The 18,737-nt window shown below is 36.1% G+C and overlaps 2 protein-coding genes across 4 annotated transcripts; both read left to right on the top strand.

The window, feature by feature from the left end:
* Positions 1–4,192, top strand: LOC133308044 (LRR receptor-like serine/threonine-protein kinase FEI 1). The gene is made up of 13 exons (XM_061508627.1): positions 1–91; positions 367–502; positions 592–663; positions 754–825; positions 940–1,011; positions 1,190–1,261; positions 1,345–1,416; positions 1,941–2,047; positions 2,164–2,337; positions 2,446–2,778; positions 3,161–3,412; positions 3,742–3,875; positions 3,968–4,192. The coding sequence occupies exons 1-13, from the start codon at positions 1–3 to the stop codon at positions 4,190–4,192; spliced, it is 1,812 nt and encodes a 603-aa protein (XP_061364611.1).
* Positions 4,193–5,697: 1,505 nt separating this feature from the next.
* On the top strand, positions 5,698–11,233 carry LOC133308046 (uncharacterized). Of its 3 annotated transcripts, XR_009751121.1 has the most exons (6): positions 5,698–6,117; positions 6,297–6,430; positions 7,397–7,544; positions 7,633–7,739; positions 7,834–8,008; positions 11,187–11,233. XR_009751121.1 is itself a non-coding variant. In XM_061508631.1 (5 exons), the coding sequence occupies exons 1-5, from the start codon at positions 5,793–5,795 to the stop codon at positions 7,873–7,875; spliced, it is 672 nt and encodes a 223-aa protein (XP_061364615.1). In that variant the 5' UTR covers positions 5,698–5,792; the 3' UTR covers positions 7,876–8,285. The 3 variants fall into 3 exon arrangements, 2 of the variants coding, with proteins under 2 accessions (XP_061364615.1, XP_061364614.1); XM_061508631.1 differs by lacking the exon at positions 11,187–11,233 and having other exon boundaries at positions 7,717–7,739; positions 7,834–8,285; XM_061508630.1 differs by lacking the exon at positions 11,187–11,233 and having other exon boundaries at positions 7,834–8,285.
* The last annotated feature ends 7,504 nt before the right edge of the window (positions 11,234–18,737 follow it).

Here is an 18,737-nt window from a genome sequence, read left to right as displayed (position 1 = left end):
ATGGAAATGGGTACTGTAGTGTTGTTGTGGGTTTTCTTGGGGATTTTGACTACAGTTTTCTGCCCTTCTTCTCTTGCTCTCACTCAGGATGGTAAGAACTATGAACCCCTTTTTCTTTCTCTGTTTCAAATCGATCCTCTCATATATTATAATGAGTTTTTTTTTTTTTTTTTTTTTCATCTGTTTTGTTTTTGTGTTTTTTTATCTGGGCAGAATAATTGCTTTTAGGGTAGCTTTCAAGTTTCACCTTTCACTCCCCATTTTGGGATTTTTTTTTTCTTCAAATCTTGCTTAAATGCTTCTCCATAATAAAATGGAAGTTTATTTAAAGCTTTAAACTTGAAGGCATTTTTACTCATATGTTAGGTCTGACGTTGTTGGAAATCAAAAGCTCTTTGAATGACACTAAGAATGTTCTGAGCAACTGGCAAGAGTATGATGAGTCTCCTTGTGCATGGGTTGGGATCTCTTGTCATCCTGGTGAACAAAAAGTTCGCTCAATGTATGCAAACAGCACATGCTCTTCATTCTATTACCTTTTCTCACTTTTTCAGCTGAGTATGACACCTGTATTTGTCTTGTGTTCTTCAGAAATCTGCCATACATGCAACTTGGAGGAATTATATCTCCTAGCATTGGTAAACTCAGTAGATTACAGAGACTGTGAGTATAACATATTCCTCCCAGCATTGGTAAACTCATATCTCTGACTTTTGTCATTCTTATTCTATTCAATGGCTTGCATTGAATCAGGGCACTTCATCAGAATGGCTTGCATGGAATCATTCCTAATGAAATTACCAATTGTTCTGAGCTAAGAGCACTGTAAGTGAAATAGTTCACTCCTTTACTAGAAATTTGCCATGTCTATTCCTAAATAGTTCATTCCCTTTATATGATTCTGAATGGCTTGCACATTTCATCTGATCCTGTTGAAAGGTACCTGAGGGCTAATTATTTCCAAGGAGGCATACCAGCGGATATTGGAAACCTTTCATTTTTAAATATACTGTAAGTCCCTCTCTCTTGTTTTTTCACTATTCCCATTTTAATGCTTTGAACTGGTTTCTAGCTTTTTTATGGTTATGGACCTATCTGTGCTCAGATTTCAGTTAAACTGAAATAGCATTTGTTTTTCAACTGCGTGGTCAATTTTCAATTAGGATTTTAATACTAAGTTTATATATAGGGATTTATCAAGCAACTCTTTAAAAGGTGCTATACCTTCCTCCATTGGCCGTCTCTCGCATTTGCAAGTTCTGTAAGTAAATCTAGCCTCAGCTCTGTGAGATAATGATATTGATAACTTTAACTTTCAGTTTATGCTGATCCTCCTTGTCTTAGGAACTTGTCTACCAATTTCTTCTCTGGTGAAATCCCCGACATTGGAGTATTAAGCACCTTTGAGAAGAACTCGTATGTACTCTTGCTTTATCAAGCCTTGTAGTTTAGCTGATACATTGTAGCCTTTAAGAGATTTTGTAATAATAATTATTTTAACAGTGCATGCTCTATAATAGACAGGCTAAATTTATAGTAGCTGTGCTTTTTATCCATTAGAGTCAAATAACAGCGCATGTTTTATTGTAAATTATTTGAATGCTCGAATTTGTGGAGCAAATATTCAAGTTGGTTTCTCCTATTTGGTTTCTCATATTTGATTTCTGAATAAGCTAAATTTTATAATTCATACCTGTAAGGATATTGAAAATACTACATTTTATGGTTTTCAAGTTTCTTGACTCTTAGAGTTAGTTCTTGTGATTGCAGACAGAAAGCATTTGCTCTGATTGAATTAGGGACAATGATAACTCACTTTTCATCAGCACTACACTAATTCCTGTTATCATGTTAATGTACTTGTTCCATGCACTATAAGGGGCAAGTTGGTTTCTTTGTCTTTTTTGTACTTATATTACAAATTCGTTGCATATGAATAGGTTTATTGGCAATTTAGATCTTTGCGGGCGGCAAGTCCAAAAGCCATGTCGGACATCACTTGGTTTCCCTGTGGTGCTACCGCATGCTGAAAGTGATGAAGCTGCAGGCAAGTCAGATCTGTGGATTTGATTTCCAAATACTATCTTACTTGATTTTTAACTGATTTACATATTGAACAATCATGGTTCACATTTGTATAACTGAACATTTAAATATATGCAGTCCCTACCAAAAGATCTTCACATTACATGAAGGGGGTAATAATTGGTGCAATGGCAACTCTGGCCCTTGCACTTGTTGTAATCCTTTCATTCCTCTGGATTCGTTTGCTATCAAAGAAGGAAAGAGTTGCTAGGAAATACACAGAAGTCAAGAAACAAGTAGATCCAGAAGCAAGTAAGAAGGGGGTGGTGTTTCAAATTTGACAATCTCCTATTGAGCGACAAAAGAAAAAAAAAGTAACAATATTCTCTCTTTATAAATGATAACCTACTCTTTTAACAGGCACAAAACTTATTACCTTCCATGGTGATCTACCATACACATCTTCTGAGATCATAGAAAAGCTAGAGTCTCTCGATGAAGAGGATGTAGTAGGATCAGGAGGATTTGGCACTGTTTATAGAATGGTGATGAATGATTGTGGTACATTTGCTGTTAAGCGGATTGACCGCAGTCGTGAAGGGTCTGATCAAGTTTTTGAAAGGGAACTAGAGATTTTGGGGAGCATCAAGCACATAAATTTAGTAAACCTGCGTGGTTACTGCAGGCTCCCTTCTTCAAGGCTCCTTATCTATGATTATTTGGCCATGGGAAGCATAGATGATCTCTTGCATGGTATGCTTCATTTTATGCACTGAACTATGTATAACTGTTTTCTTTAAGTATCTTTGATAAATGAGAATTTTTTTTGAAGGCTTGCACGAGAATGCAAAATTTAGGTGGGAAATATAAGCTATCCTTTAGGTGGTGTACTCTCAAGCCAGTAAACTTTATGATCTCATTGCACGTCTTTCAAATGCTTGATGCTGAAATCTTGGCAGCATAAACAATAGCAAATTTGATAGGAGTAGCACTTACATTAAGTCTTAGGAGTAACATAAATGTTTTGAAGTTGCTGTATCATTAATCAGCTAGGAGAAGGGCGTGGGAGGTTTGCATCTATTATATTTTCATCATTGCACAATTCACTAATATTCATCAATCCTTTTTTCATCAGAAAATAGTGATCGACAATTACTGAATTGGACTGATCGTCTAAAGATAGCCCTTGGTTCTGCCCGGGGTTTAGCATACTTGCACCATGAATGCTGCCCAAAAATTGTGCATCGTGACATAAAATCAAGCAACATCCTCCTTGATGAAAACATGGAGCCTCATATCTCTGATTTTGGTCTTGCAAAGCTTTTAGTTGATGAAGATGCCCATGTTACGACAGTGGTTGCTGGCACTTTTGGCTATTTGGCACCAGGTATGTATTTAGTAGTTGGATATTAATTAGCAGGTGACCTGGTTACCCTTCCTTTTGGGTGTAAAGTCACCGTATCACATTAATTAGTAGTTGGATATTACTTTTGGCTATTCACCTTTATAAAACCCTTATTTATATTATAACTAGGTAGTTTAGCATCTCTTTATTCCGGAATTGGGTGTGGCCTTGCTTTGGAATGTGATATGCATCATCTTGTCTAAATATAAATAAATATCATTTTTTTGGCTAAGTAGGGGCTCTTTTCTAGTGATGAACGTATATAAGAGATGATTCTATGATTGATGGTATATTATTTATATGTCAACCAGAGTATCTACAAAGTGGGAGAGCCACTGAGAAGGCAGATGTATATAGCTTTGGAGTTCTATTGCTGGAACTAATAACTGGAAAGAGGCCAACAGATCCTTCCTTTGTAAAGAGAGGTTTAAATGTTGTTGGTTGGGTAAGCTTTTAACTCATTGAATGAACATCTCTAGGATATAAGAATTATTTTTCAAACACAATGTACTTAACTTTTTGTGTAACTATTTGCAGATGAACACATTACTAAGTGAAAACAGATTGGAAGACGTGGTAGATAATAGATGCACAGATGCAGATGCAGGAACTCTTGAAGTAATTCTAGAGCTAGCAGCAAGATGCACAGATGCAAATGCAGATGATCGTCCATCAATGAACGAGGTATTACAATTGTTGGAACAAGAAGTTATGTCCCCATGCCCAAGTGAGTTTTATGAGTCTCATTCGGATCACTGTTAATGACTCAAGTATTGCTACTGCACGTTATGAAAATGGATATTGATGGTCTCTTCTACTTCCTAACATTGTTTTAGTCAGTGTTCCTGCCCCTTTCTGTGGCTTTGTAGATTATTTTTGTAGCAACTATGTAACAAACCCTTGTGAATATATTTACCCTTGGACATTGTTGTGGTTTTGATTTTTGGAATGACCTTCATTCTTGCTATGAAATGTCATCATTTTCTTATTAAGAATTATTTGTTCTATATATTAGGTTTCCTTCAACGTGAGTTTATTGGTTATGGTTACATTGCACGAACAATTTTGTGTGGCACTATTAATGAACATCGAGCCAGAATAGTTTCATGTACTTTATGGTGCTCCAAAGTACCACTATATTCTCTCGTTTATAAAGAAAAGATATCCAAAGTTTTCTCTAATTTCTGGTGTGCGATTTTCCTCCATTTTTTTAATGATTCGCTTGAGAAATTAATGCAATGAAACTAAACAAAATGAAACTGTTAATCAAGATAGGTGAGGCATAGTTCCTAAACATAAAGCCCTTTGCCTATCATTGTACGCAGTAATAAAGCCAAATAATTGTGAGATGGGAAGAGGAATTTAAAATTTACACTAATTTAAAAAGGATAACAAGTAAGGGGCAGATTATATTTACAAACTTTTTTGTTTATAAACTATACTAAGTACAATCGGTCATACTTTAATCATGCAGTGTACGATCGGTCGCACGTAGTATAATTTGTAAAAAAAGTTTGTAAACGGATCATATTCCAACAAGTAATGGGTGTATATATAATCAGGGAAAAATATTTCTGCAATTAATGAAGATAAGTTATCTGCATTTATTCCCAAAACGACGTCGTTTTGGTATTGAAATTTTAAAAAATTATAAATAAAAAGACTATTATAACCCTAAAATAAATTTAAATTACAAAAACACCATGATTTCCGTCCCAAAATGACGTCATATTAGGCTTACTGCAGATAATTTATTTGCAGTAACTGTAAAAAAACGAACTCATATAATCATATATATTTTTTTTGTATATATGGAATAATAAGGATGAAAAATTATGTTATATTATTTTTTTAAAAAAATCTGAATATACTGAGAGAACCTAAGATTTTATTGCTAGTATTTGTTTTTATTTTTTATTTTTTGTAATCTAAGTCATGATTTGAGAAAATTGGTCCCATTCCACAAAATGAGTGGTGGTGTGAGTACTAGTCGTGGATAAGATGTCTTTTGTTGTATTCTTTGAACGGTAGGTGAGAGCTGTAATTTAGAAAAATAGAAAGTTAAGATCATAAAAGTAAAATTTAACAAATTCATGACTTATGTTATTTTCTATCTCAATCCTAAAAATTTAATGCAACTTGCAAGAGTATTATAGTATTTTCCTATTTTTTAAATGAAAGAGAAGGCCACCTCCCTTTTAGTTTTGTTGCTCTTATTAGAGTGACCTTTGGGCCTCTTCAAAAGCTCATTCCTGTTTCAACTCTCAACGGTCGTTTCTTTACCTCTTGACTTTGTCATAAATTCCTCTCGTACGTTACTTTGAGAATTAAGATATCAATCAAAGATTCAAGAGTTTGAGATATGAACCAAATGTCATCTCGAATTGGTATTGGAATTGTTTGTGGTGGTAATAGTGGCACCAACTATATGGTACCATTATCATTATCATTACCATCATCTTCATTTTCTTCTCTTGCTTCCTTGCCTTTCAACAGCTTCATCAAAGGGAATGGACTTGTTTTGCATAATTGGACACCTAGTAATCATAACAATGGCTATGAACGAAGGAAAGGACATGGGATTGTGGCATCAAGCGACGTTGCTTCACCATCCACCTGGGATGATTGGAAACCTCCCAAAGCCTCTTCCACTCCTTCCCTCAGCGATATTCTCTGGCCCTCTGTAGGTTGGTTTATTTTCTATTTATTACTCTTTTGAATTAGGCTATTACAATTCATTATTTTCTAAGTAGGATCTTCCTAATTATAGTAAATAGATTAGGCATAACATAACATGAATGAATAGTATATATTAAAATCTGATGAGTTTTAAATGTTTTTCCTTTCTAAAAAATAAAAACAACAGGGGCATTTGCAGCAATGGCACTATTGGGAAAGTTGGATCAATTATTGGCACCAAAAGGACTCTCAATTTCAATTGCACCGTTAGGGGCTGTTTGTGCTCTCCTCTTTACCACACCATCTGCCCCTGCTGCTCGGGTACTACTTCTATTTAGGCATTAATAAGATAAACAATTTAAATAAGTCACTATCATACATGCTATTCTGGATAGCCCACATGCTTAGACCCACTACTGGGTCCAATCTAAAAGGTCCACTTCTAGAAAGTATCATAGGATGCCCCCTCATTCCCATGCACCTTGCTGCACACTGGCAGGGGTTCAGCATGCCTAGCCTTTTCAGGCTAGGCTGGCTAGGTTGACCAGACTTCAACTTTAAATACCCCCTCTCACATTGAGGAAGAGACCTCTTCTCCTCCATTCAGCTTCATGCGCTGCTACCATGGAGAGCAATCCTAGCCACTCTCACACACCCTCTTTATGCACATACATGGGAAGCTTCACTAGTGCTTTGGTCTCTACCACTGTCACTATGGAGACCCTCTATATCTGTTGGAAATCGATAATCACAAAGAATCGAGAAAACAGAAAAAGAGATAAGAGTAGAGAGATTAGACACAGCGATTTACCTTGGTTCACCCAATATAGGCTACGTTCACAACAGTATAATTAGGATTACAAAACCCTAACAGCAGTTATTCATGGGCCCAAGCCCAAACTGCTAAGAAAATTACAATAAAACAGAGGCCCACAACAGTATGCCTTTCTGCTGACCCCGATAATTAGGGCCTTCATCAGCATGCGAAGTATGAGCCATACCCAACAATATCAATATACTTCACCCTCCATGGGACACATCTATGTACCACCATGAGTACATATGCATTGTCTAAATTCAAGTTTGTTAAATACATATGGACAAATGCTTTTTGTTTTCACTTTTCAGCTATCATAACAATTTATCAGACTCTTATTATGGTAGACTGAAAATAAAATCACCCAAACAACACTCTTACTTTGCCATGCATATTTGTGTGCATCCCACTGCTCTCTCATTGCCTTAATGCTTACAATAGAACTAAATGACCCACATGTGGTTATGCAGAATTATAGTATGTTCATGGCCCAAATAGGTTGTGCAGCCATTGGTGTTTTGGCATTCACAATATTTGGACCTGGATGGCTGGCCAAGTGTGCTAGTGTATCAGCCTGTGTTGCTTATATGATTTACACAAGCAGCATTCATCCCCCAGGTATTTTTGTTTCAATGTTACATTGTTGTTGATTGAATCAAGTATCAAGAAAATTTGCTACTTATGTTATTGCAATAAATATATGCAGCCGCAGCTTTGCCATTGCTTTTCATTGATGGTGTTAAGTTGCATCACTTGAATTTCTGGTTTGCTTTGTTTCCTGGTGCTGCAGGATGCATTCTGCTCAGTTTGATGGTAAGTAATCTATTGTACTTATACCATCCATGTCTCCCAAAATGAGTTATTCATTGCAAGTTTACCAATTTGAAGACATGAATGGTTTGTTCAGAAAGAGGTGGTTGTTTACTTGAAGAACAATTTCAAATTTTGATACTTGCTCTGCACAACCGAAATGGATTGATACAACTCCCCTAAGGTGGCCAGAGACTATCCTTTCCATCTCTTGTAAATTAATTTACTGAAGGGCCCAGAAGAAGAAGATTCTTTGATCAGAATTCAGAACTGTAAGTAGTGAGCATCCCCCAACCTTAAAATAAAAGACTGTCCTAGATTTTGTAAAGAGTATCTATCGTATCAACCATTTCAACCTAAAAATTTAAATTATTAGGTAAAGGTCAATTAATGGTTTTAATATTTTATATTATATTTTTCTAATACTCTCCTTCATATAAGAGCTTAATGAGCTTGAAAGGTGAACAATATATCATGTCTTACCTACTTGTATTAAGAAAGTCCACTATATGTTAATTCTATTTATTAATAAAATGGGAGCCGGTGATGATCGACTTAATTACAGAGGCTTTAATATTATGTAAAGATTTATTTCAACCTAAAAATATTAGGTGAAGGCCAATTAAAGATATGGTTAACGACGTTAATACCATGTAATCCATTATCATCTTCACAAGGGGTGACATCCTCACGGGCTTCGTAATATAACCCACATCCGAACTGGTCCATAGCCCAACAATCGAAGAGAAAAAAAAAATCTTGAATACCCTTAAATTACCTTGGCATTCTGTGATTCTGAACCCTAACTTGGAAAGGAGGAAGCTATAATGGGAAGGCGCTAAGGGGGCGTTTGGTATAGGAAATGTTTTTTTTTACCAAAACAAAAATTTGCTAGAAATATGATGGGAAGAATTTTTTGCCGGATAAGTTAAAAAAAAGTGTTTGGTAAGCCAAAAATTTTCCGAAAAAATTAGGTGAATTTTACTGATGTTATGTTTGAATTTTACCACCGTGAAGGAAATTTTTTTTTCCAAACCCCTTTTTAACTCTTTATCCTACCAAACATGGCCATGTATTTTTTCCTACCCTATTTTATGACTAGAGGAAGAAACAGATATAGATAATATTTTTAATTTTGATTTAATTTTAATGTGAGTATAATTTATTCTTGTATCTTTGATTGGCCAATGCCTAATGGTGAACCAGGATTGCATTCTGCCAATTTTTGATACCCGAGCAATTTGAAAAGATGCAAAGCAAAAACAACAGTTCAATGATAAAGCTAAAGGGACCACGATAACCCACTAAGCCAACTATAGCCACCCTTGTTTTGGTCTCCTAAAAGTTGAAACACAAGACAACAAGCGGGCTTTATATATTTGGGATCACTGCAGCGCCCACAATTGTATACATGCATATTGACTTAAGAAAGTTGATAAGAGAAAATGGATGTTGATTCTGCTGCACAAAATGGGTGGTTTGTGTTGAAGTACGTACGTGGACGATATTCGATTCTGTAATGTGCCAATTTTGATGTTACGTTGTTAAAGTGGGATCTTAAACATCAGTCATTTACTTCTTTTTTTAATTGCAAAAACAATCCATTAGTGGGTCATAACATAATCATATTTAATATCCCAAATAAATAATGTCGCAGTCCATTTTAATTCAAAATATCCAATGATTAGCTAGGGTTTCATTTCTCAAGTGAAACTTAAATGTTTCTTTCCCACACTCGGGTTTATCTGCCAAGTGTTTTTCTCTCTTCAAACGACCCCTTGAAACCCCACTTCATGGATATACGAATAGCGAGTTAATGTCGTGCAAGATGCATTAATTGATGCTTCATCCATTACAAAGACATAAACACTGCACTAACATCACCTTCTTAATTCGGCATGCATGTTATAGTAATGACATGTTAGAATTCGAAAACAGCATATATACAATATAAGTTAAATATAATTAATTGTGAGTGTGAAATATAATATTATTAAGCATATCTTTTAACATTATCTATAAATAACAATTTATTTCACATCCGTTAATGCAGTGTGTTAGAAATATATTGTAATTAGGGTTTTCTTATTTTGTAATTAGGGTTTCCTTATTTTGTATTAGGTCAGATTACATTAGGTTTGGGCTTAGCCCATTAGTCTGTTTATATATTGTACGGCCTTCATCAGTCAATACACACAGAAATATTTCAAATGTTCCTCTCTTTTCTCTTGTTATTTAACATGGTATCAAGAGCCTAACGAACTTTGAAATTTTTTTTTTTCTGGTGAACCCATTGTTCATCGTCGGTTAATTTTTTTTTTTCCGAAGCTGTCTCCTTGTCACTTTTCGGACGCTTCTCTCTCCGCATACAGCTTCTGTCTCGTCCAGAACCACCGTCCGGTCACCTTTTCCGGCGATCCACATACCGTCGTGATCGTCTCCGCCGCGCGGTTCCAACGCCACCGGTCTCGTCCAATTTCAAGGTCACACGCGCCCTCACGCGCCCTCACGCGCGCGTGACAGTTCGACCACTATCCTTCACTCCGGCGGCGCGTGGAGGCCCCTCTCCGGCCGCGACTGGTTGCGATTTCTCGTCTCCTTGCGTAGGTTCTGGATCTGGTCTTGTTTTGGTGTTTGGACCTCTTTTTGTGTTGACGCACAGATCCCTCTTCTACCGGTTAGTTTTTGACCTGTTCGTTCTGCTTTTTTCCTTTGATTATGGACACTCCTGTCTCCAATGTTTCTGTTTCTGGGACTCCGGCGGGACAAAAGTCAGAGTCTACTATTTTCTCAAATTATATCCTTGCTCCGTTGAGTGTGGATAAATTGGATGGGTCCAATTATGATGTTTGGTCTTCCGATCTGCGACTCTGGTTGGATGGGGAGAATTATACATCTCATCTCACCACTAAGGCTGAATCTGTGGTGGAAAATGAGCGCACATGATGGAAGATGATTGATGCTCAGTTGTGTAGTCTCATTAAAGCTACTCTTCATCCGTCTATCAAGCAGATTTTTCGACCTGCTGTTACCTGTGAAGCTATTTGGAGTCAGGCAAAAGCTTTTGTGACTTGGTGGTCTGAGAAGCAAACATCAGGTCCTACTGCATCCATTGCTCCCACTGGTAATTCTGGTAATTCTTTTGCTGGCATATCTCAGTTGCACTCTATTGGCCCTTAGACTCTAGATTCTGGGGCGTCTTATCACATTTCTGGTAATAAGTCCTTATTCACTTCTCTTTGTACTACTGGTTCTTTTCCCACTATTACTATGGCCAATGGGTCTCTGGTCCAATCAAGGGGGATTGACACGGTTTTTCTTTTACCTAATTTATCTCTGGATTATGTTCTATATGTTCCTGATTCTTCTTTTAACTTACCTTCTATTAGTCGGTTGACCAAATCCATTGACTGTGTTGTTTCTTTTACTAAAACCTCTGTCATCTTTCAGGATCGGAGTTCGGGGAAGGAGATTATCAAAGGATGTGAGTCCTAGGGCCTCTATCAACTAGTTCCCTCTTCTTCAGCCTGCTCCACTGTGGATTCTCCTCTTACTATCCATGCTCGTCTGGGCCATCTTAGTCTTGCAAAGCTTCAGAAAATGGTTCCTCATTTATCGTCTCTTTCTACTTTAAATTGTGAGTCTTGTCAGTTTGGGAAACATACTCGTAGTACATTTTCGAGTCGTCTTAGTCGTCAAGCTGTTTCTCCTTTTTCTGTGGTCCACTCTGATGTTAGGGGACCAAGTCGTCATTCTTCTACTTTGGGTTTTAAGTACTTTGTTACTTTTATTGATGATTATTCCAAATGTACTTGGTTATTTTTACTGAAAAAGTGGTCTGATTTGTTTTCTATTTTTCAGTTATATTATAATGAAATAAAAACTCAATTTGGTATTCCTATTCGTACTTTTCGTAGTGATAATGTATGTGAGTACTTATCTCATCAATTTCAACAATTCTTTTCATCTCATGGCATTCTTCATCAAACATCTTGCCCTCATACACCTCAACAAAAAGGTGTAGCCGAGCGCAAGAATTGCCATCTGGTTGAAACCACTCGTGCATTGTTAATTGATGGTAATGTTCCATACACATTCTGGGGAGATGCTATACTTACTGCATGCTATCTCATTAATCGCATGCCATCATCTGTTCTCAATCATAAGGTACCTCACTCTATTTTATTTCCCCATCAAGCTTTATATCCTTTAACTCTACATGTGTTTGGTTCTACGTGTTTTGTTCATCATCTTGGTCCAGGTTTGGATAAATTAGCTCCAAGTCTCATAAATGTGGTTTTCTTGGTTATCTTCGGTCTCAGAAGGGTTACCGTTGCTACTATCCCACTTTACGTCGATACTTTATCTCGACGGATGTCTCCTTTTTTGAATCAGTTCCCTTTTTTAGAACCTCTACTACTCCTGTGGATACTGATTATGTACAGTCGTCCTTCCCTAGTGACCTTCTTTACCTTCCGTCTTTACCCGTCCATGTTTCTGACTCTTCTTCTATCACCTATTCTGCTGATGAGATCGAGCATAGTTCGTCAGATGTATCTGTGGACTCACATTCAACTGCATCTCCTCCCACGGCTTCGGTCCCACCTTCGGATAGTTACCTTCCCATTGCTCTTCGTAAGGGTACTCGTGATACTCGCCCTCCGGCCAGGTATACAGTCAATATTAGTTATCATCGTCTTTCTCCATCATATTTTGCTTGCCTTTCCTCTTTGTCCTCTGTATCTGTTCCTAAGACCACAGGTGATGCACTTTCACATTCGGGATGGAGACAAGCTATGATTGATGAAATGAGTGCTCTGCATCATAATGGCACATGGGACCTGGTGCCTCTTCCTTTCTGAAAATCTGTGGTTAGTTGCAGATGGATTTATGCTGTTAAGGTTAGACCTGATGGTCAAGTAGATCGTCTTAAAGCTCGCTTGGTGGCGAATGGTTTCACTCAGGTCTTTGGCTTGGATTTTATTGATACTTTTTCTCCTGTGGCAAAAATGTCTATTGTTCGCCTTTTTATTGTCATGGCTGCTATTAGCCATTGGCCTCTCTACCAACTGAATATCAAGAATGCTTTTCTTCATGGTGATCTTGAGGAAGAAATTTATATGGAGCAACCTTCTGGATTTGTTGCTCAGTGGGAGTCAGGTCTTGTTTGTCGTCTTCGTAAGTCTCTCTATGGCCTCAAACAATCTCCAAGAGCTTGGTTTGGTAAATTTAGCAGTGTTGTTCAACAATTTGGCATGACTCGGAGTGCAGCTGATCATTCTCTCTTTTATCGTCATTCTGCTTCTGGATCTATTTATCTGGTGGTATATGTGGATGATATTGTCATCACAGGCAGTGATCAGCATGAGATCACTCGATTGAAACAACACTTATGTCATCATTTTCAGACTAAGAATCTTGGGAAACTTCGATACTTCTTAGGAATCGAGGTGGCCCAATCTAAAGCTGGTGTTGTGATAACTCAGAGGAAATATGCTCTGGATATTCTTGAAGAAACTGCTCTGTTAAATTCAAAGTCTGTTGATACTCCTATGGATCCAAGTATCAAGCTTCTACCAAATCAGGGAAAGCCCTTTTCAGATCCTGAGCAGTATAGAAGATTGGTTGAAAAATTGAACTACCTCATAGTCACTAGGCCTGATATTTCCTTTACAGTTAGTGTTGTCAGTCAATTTCTCAATTCTCCATGTCAAGAACATTGGAATGCAGTCATTCGTATTCTTAAGTATATCAAGGCATCTCCAGGGAAAGGCCTTGAATATGAAGATAAAGGTCATGATAAAGTGGTTGGCTATTGTGATGCTGATTGGGCTGGTTGTCCAACTGATAGGAGATCTATTTCTGGTTATTGTGTCTTTGTTGGAGGCAACTTGATTTCCTGGAAAAGCAAGAAACAAAGCGCAGTTGCCAGATCAAGTGCTGAACCAGAATACCGCTCCATGGCGACTACTACTTGCGAGCTCATCTGGCTTAAACAGCTTCTCAGAGAACTTAAGTTTGGAGACACTGGACAGGCAACTCTCATTTGTGATAATCAAGCAGCTCTACACATTTCATCAAATCCAGTGTTTCATGAAAGAACCAAGCATATAGAAATAGATTGCCACTTTGTTCGAGAAAAGGTTCTTGCTGGTGAAATTAAAACTAGCTTTGTACCCTCGAATGAGCAATTAGCAGATGTGTTTACAAAATCTTTGAGGGGCCCTCGAATAGAGTTTATATATAACAAGCTTGGTGCATATGACCTATACGCTCCAGCTTGAAGGGGAGTGTTAGAAATATATTGTAATTAGGGTTTCCTTATTTTGTAATTAGGGTTTCCTTATTTTGTATTAGGTCAAATTACATTAGTTTTGGGCTTAGCCCATTAGTCTGTTTATATATTGTACAGTCTTCATCAGTCAATACACACATAAATATTTCAAATGTTCCTCTCTTTTCTCTATGGTGTTTTAAAATTTTGTCCGGCCCTGGGTCGACTCTGTCAGGTCACTGACTCCCCCTCTCTAAGAGTTGGGGTCAACAATTAGACCTTGCATGCACGTTGACCCATCTGACCGAGAAACTCGGCCGCGTCTCAGTGACTCTTGGATTAGAGGGGCTCACTATATTTTTAAAAAAAAAAAAGATTTACACATGAAACGACGTCGTTTGGTGTGTAAAAATAAAAATTACACATGAAACCGTCATGCTGTTGCATAATTATATTTCTTTATGATTATAATTCTATGACCAATGTTATATTTACAAACTTTTTGTTTACAAACTACAGTATGTAAGACGGGTAGTACATATTACTTGAGTATGTACTACCCGTAGTATATAGTGTAGTTTGTAAATAAAAGTTTGTAAATATATCTTACCCTTAATTCTATTATTTAATGGGTTTTCTTTTTCTGCAGTTACTGCAGATAAGTTATCTGCAGTAAGCCCAATACGACGTCGTTTTGGAGAGAAAATCATAGTGTTTTTGTAATTTTAAATTTTTTTTGGTAAGCTTTGTAATTTTAATTTATTTCTGGGTTATTATAGTCTTTATAATTATAATTATTTAATTTTTCAATTCTAAAATAACTTCGTTTTGGGAGTAAATACAGATAATTTAACTGCAGAAGTAGTTTTCCCTTATTTAATTTGATGATTTGATCAACTTATATTCTTTACTAATTCTTTCCTCACAAAAAAAAAGTGGAATTCTTAACATGCAGTAGAATAGAAATAAAGTAATATTATTATTATAATAGTGAAATCACATCAACTTAAAACAAAATAATCATTCCCTAATTTTTACTATTTTTTTATGTTAAATGAAGTATCGTTTAAAATCAAATTGATAAAGATCAAATTAATGTAATTATATTTCTAAGTAACTAGGAACTTAATGTTTTCATACTTATTTTTGGATTAAAAGAGTTTTAATTTAATAGAAATGTTTGTTACACATTTCAACAATCTCATAAAATTAAAGACCAGTTATTGAAGAGGAGGAACAGAAGTGATGAAATATGGTACGTGAGAAATATGTATAATATGTTTAAAGATTAAAAATAAATGGCAAACCCTGACCCGCAAATGAAATTGTTTTGCGTCAAGTATATAATAACTATATAATAAATGGCAAAATAATGTCATTTTTCGGTTTAAGATTAAAAATAAATGACATTTTAATAAAATTAATGACACAAGAGGAAAGTAAAATTTTCAAAATATCCTTTATTTTTTAACTTTACATGACTTTGTCATGTGAAATTTTGTGTCTATCTCTCTTTTCATATGCATTAAATATGTGAGGTTCAGTTATTATTAATAAAATGAGATAAACACAGATTATCCAAAAAAAAATGAGATAAACACAATAATTTCATATAACTAGATCTTCTTATCTTGTGAAATTTTAAGGAGAGGATCCATTTTCATTTATCGACTCATTATTCATTAAGCAAATCAAATTCAAACGTCTAACTAGACAAAATGTCTTGAATTATAAATTCGAATTTTATGAATAAGGAAAATAATATTGAATAACAACATAATATGATTGTAGAACTAAACAGATTTGGACGTAAAAAAATTAAAGTTGTGTAAGTAACTTCACTCGTTATTTATGTAAAGAAAGAAAATTGTATGACGGGAAGGCATCGTGGGAGTCGCAAAGAGTATCAATGTTGTCACAATTCAGTTTCTACACAAAATGGAAGAAGATGATAGAAATATAAATAGTAAAACCGACACGAAATATAAAAATTTTACTACTTAAAATCAAGTTACAAAATTATATATATGTATGTAAAACAATAAAAAAAAACAAAAACAAATCTCAAGATAAGACAATAAGGCACAACCAACACAATACCCAAATCAAAGTGTCTAATGGTATGCACAAAAACAAAAAGCTGGCATGTGCCTGTGAACAAATTGAATGCTAAACCAAACAACCAAACCGAAATGAATCGCCCTGTACCTGGAAACTAATTTATTTATTATAATTTTTTCTTCCTAATCATATATTAACAACAATTCCCAGCAAAATTAAAAAAAAAAGCCAAAAAAGTGATACCCCATTGCAATGCAACTTACAAAAATTTCAAAACTGGCAAACGTAGAAGAATTTGCGATTCAAATAAGCAAATGACAACTCAAATCGTGTCACCCCATGAGTTCAAAAACAATAGGTAGTAGTTACAAAAGCAATCAAATCCATGAAGTTAAGTCTTTCAGTGAAAGACATTCCAAACGAAGTACAAAAAAAGTCGAAACTTCTACACATTCACGACCAATAAAACGTGACCCAAGAGGAAAAAGGTTAATGGATTCAAAATCCATTTCAACTTGGTACTTAAATTTTTTGTAAGTGATTTCACCCCCTTTTTTTTTTATCTGCAACCAGGGGTCCACGGCCTCGCACCGCATGGTGAGGGTATTTTTTTTTTAAATAGCTAGAAGAAGATTGTTGGATATATGCTCTTTTGGTCACTAAAGTCCTATTGGGCTTCAGTGAAACTTGAGCCCATGAGGCTTAGGGTTAAGTTATGTCTAAGACCTAAGCGTATATTCATAGTTTTCTCCTCTTGTGCCTCCAAGGTGATCAGATCATCAGAAACAAACCTAAGAGGTAGACGTTCATCATCTGAACGGTTGCCCACACAACCATCTCATCCTCCTCGAGAGATAGTCTGGAAGATCTGCCACAGTCCAGCTTCAAGGAGGTTGTTCGTGCTGCGGCGCTGAGGTGAGCTGTTCGTGAAGAGGAATCCTACAAGGGAAGATTCTACACGACACCTGCGCACCGAGAGGTAATTGTGAAACAAGGATGATTCGGTAAGCATACCAATGTACTAGGTCCTAAACCGCTTCCGCATAAATATAAGATTTCCTTCAATTGGTATCAGAGCCTTGGCTGTACATTGGTATGTGAATCTAGTTTCACTATTCATGTAATTAGTTTTGCTTCTTGAAATGTGGCACCTAGGGTTCTAGGATTATGGTATGAATCTAGCATGTGTATTTTATAATTCATTTTCATAAAAGTTTAAATTTTAATCGGTAAAAATGCTTTAATCCATGGTTAGGATCTCTCGTGTATTTCTCGATTTGTAACAAGGAGGCTAATCCCATATGATTAGGTTTCCTCCTTGCTGTTTTTGTTTATTTTTGGAATTTCTGTGTATTTTTCCAATATTTTGTAAAAGTTCAAGATCGAGAAACCGCGAGTAAGATGCGCAGTCAGTACTGTCGGAGACTTTTCGAGGTCTTCCCGATCTCGGAATGAGACGATCTATATATGGTTGGAAAGAGAACGGAAAGACGAACGCAAAAGTGGGTGGCTTACCGCCATCTGAGTTTGCACGCGCCTCCACGCGCCTCCACAAGATTCTGAGAGTGGCCGCCACTCTCCGGAAAAGAATGGGAGAGTGAGAGAGCGTCCGGCCACCTTTTTGGGTGGTTCCGGCGGCGGTGCACTCGTCTCTACGTGGCGGTCCTTCCCCTGGAGTTTCAGCCTGATTTGACTTCGGGTGACGGCGCGGCAGACCTGACGGCTAGGGTTCCTCTTTCGCGTCCTAGGGTTTCTCGCCAAAGGATTGGGTCTTTGGGCTTTTGGGCCCATGAAACCCTAAAGGAGCTTGAGACAGATACTATGGGCTAGGCGAAAGTTGAATTCCAAAGTTGTATTATTTAATTTAATTTTATTTTATTTTCTTTAAAATAGGAAGGCCATGGATTAAAGTAATTATGATTTATTATTTAATGCTTTTATTGATTGGTATAAATTATATGATAGATAACATGCTTTATTGCGATAACATGCCATATAGAATAGGTGGTGCCATATTGTTGCATAACTTGTATGATTGCATGAGCATAATAGCTATTATGTCTTCAGCGACTAGTATGATAGTTATTATAGGATTATTTTGATTTTAAATCATCCTAAGAAATTAATTAATAATTATTATGATTTTTATTAAAAATCTAGATTAATAATTGAATTAATTAATTTTGGATTATTAACATCAAGACAAATAATCGTTATGGAAATTATTTTGATTTCAAATTATCCTCATAAATGATAATTATTATGATTGTTGCAATCTAGATTAATAATTAAGTCAGCTATTTGGATGATTTAAATTTAGAAAAATAATTAGAGAAAATTTCCTAAGAGAATTCTTTTATTTTGCTAGTAATTTGTGGGTTTTCTGAAATGGTCATGGATAACACACGCTGCATACAACATTCATGTATCATGATTGTTTGGAGCACACGCTGACGTAAAGTGACCGGATTTCAGGACCTTAATGCTTTCAAAATTATGTTAAGCTTAGTGCACGTTTATCGGCGCTCTTACTTATATAGTTTTTGAAATCAAACAAAGGATACTCTCAATTAAATAATTCTTGGAAATTTGAAAATGTTGCTTATGTTGAATGGAAGGAGATTTAAATTAAGAGATTAATTTAACCTTCAAGCGCATTATAAGGA

Source organism: Gastrolobium bilobum, unplaced genomic scaffold (genome assembly GCF_033153095.1).
Source record: "Gastrolobium bilobum isolate Gb01-03AN ecotype WA unplaced genomic scaffold, APGP_CSIRO_Gbil_v1 utg2779, whole genome shotgun sequence".
In the NCBI taxonomy this organism is placed as follows: domain Eukaryota; kingdom Viridiplantae; phylum Streptophyta; class Magnoliopsida; order Fabales; family Fabaceae; genus Gastrolobium; species Gastrolobium bilobum.
The sequence above is the reverse complement of the archived record's forward strand: the minus strand, read 5'-3'. Positions and strand labels throughout refer to the sequence as shown.

Coding starts and splice junctions, on each gene's coding strand:
- LOC133308044 (XM_061508627.1), top strand. CDS start 1: ATGGAAATGGGTACTGTAGTGTTGTTGTGGGTTTTCTTGGGGATTTTG. Junction 1,012..1,189: donor CTTTCATTTTTAAATATACT/GTAAGTCCCTCT, acceptor GTTTATATATAG/GGATTTATCAAGCAACTCTT. Junction 2,338..2,445: donor ACAAGTAGATCCAGAAGCAA/GTAAGAAGGGGG, acceptor CTCTTTTAACAG/GCACAAAACTTATTACCTTC.
- LOC133308046 (XM_061508630.1), top strand. CDS start 5,793: ATGAACCAAATGTCATCTCGAATTGGTATTGGAATTGTTTGTGGTGGT. Junction 6,431..7,396: donor CATCTGCCCCTGCTGCTCGG/GTACTACTTCTA, acceptor GTGGTTATGCAG/AATTATAGTATGTTCATGGC. Junction 7,545..7,632: donor AAGCAGCATTCATCCCCCAG/GTATTTTTGTTT, acceptor AAATATATGCAG/CCGCAGCTTTGCCATTGCTT.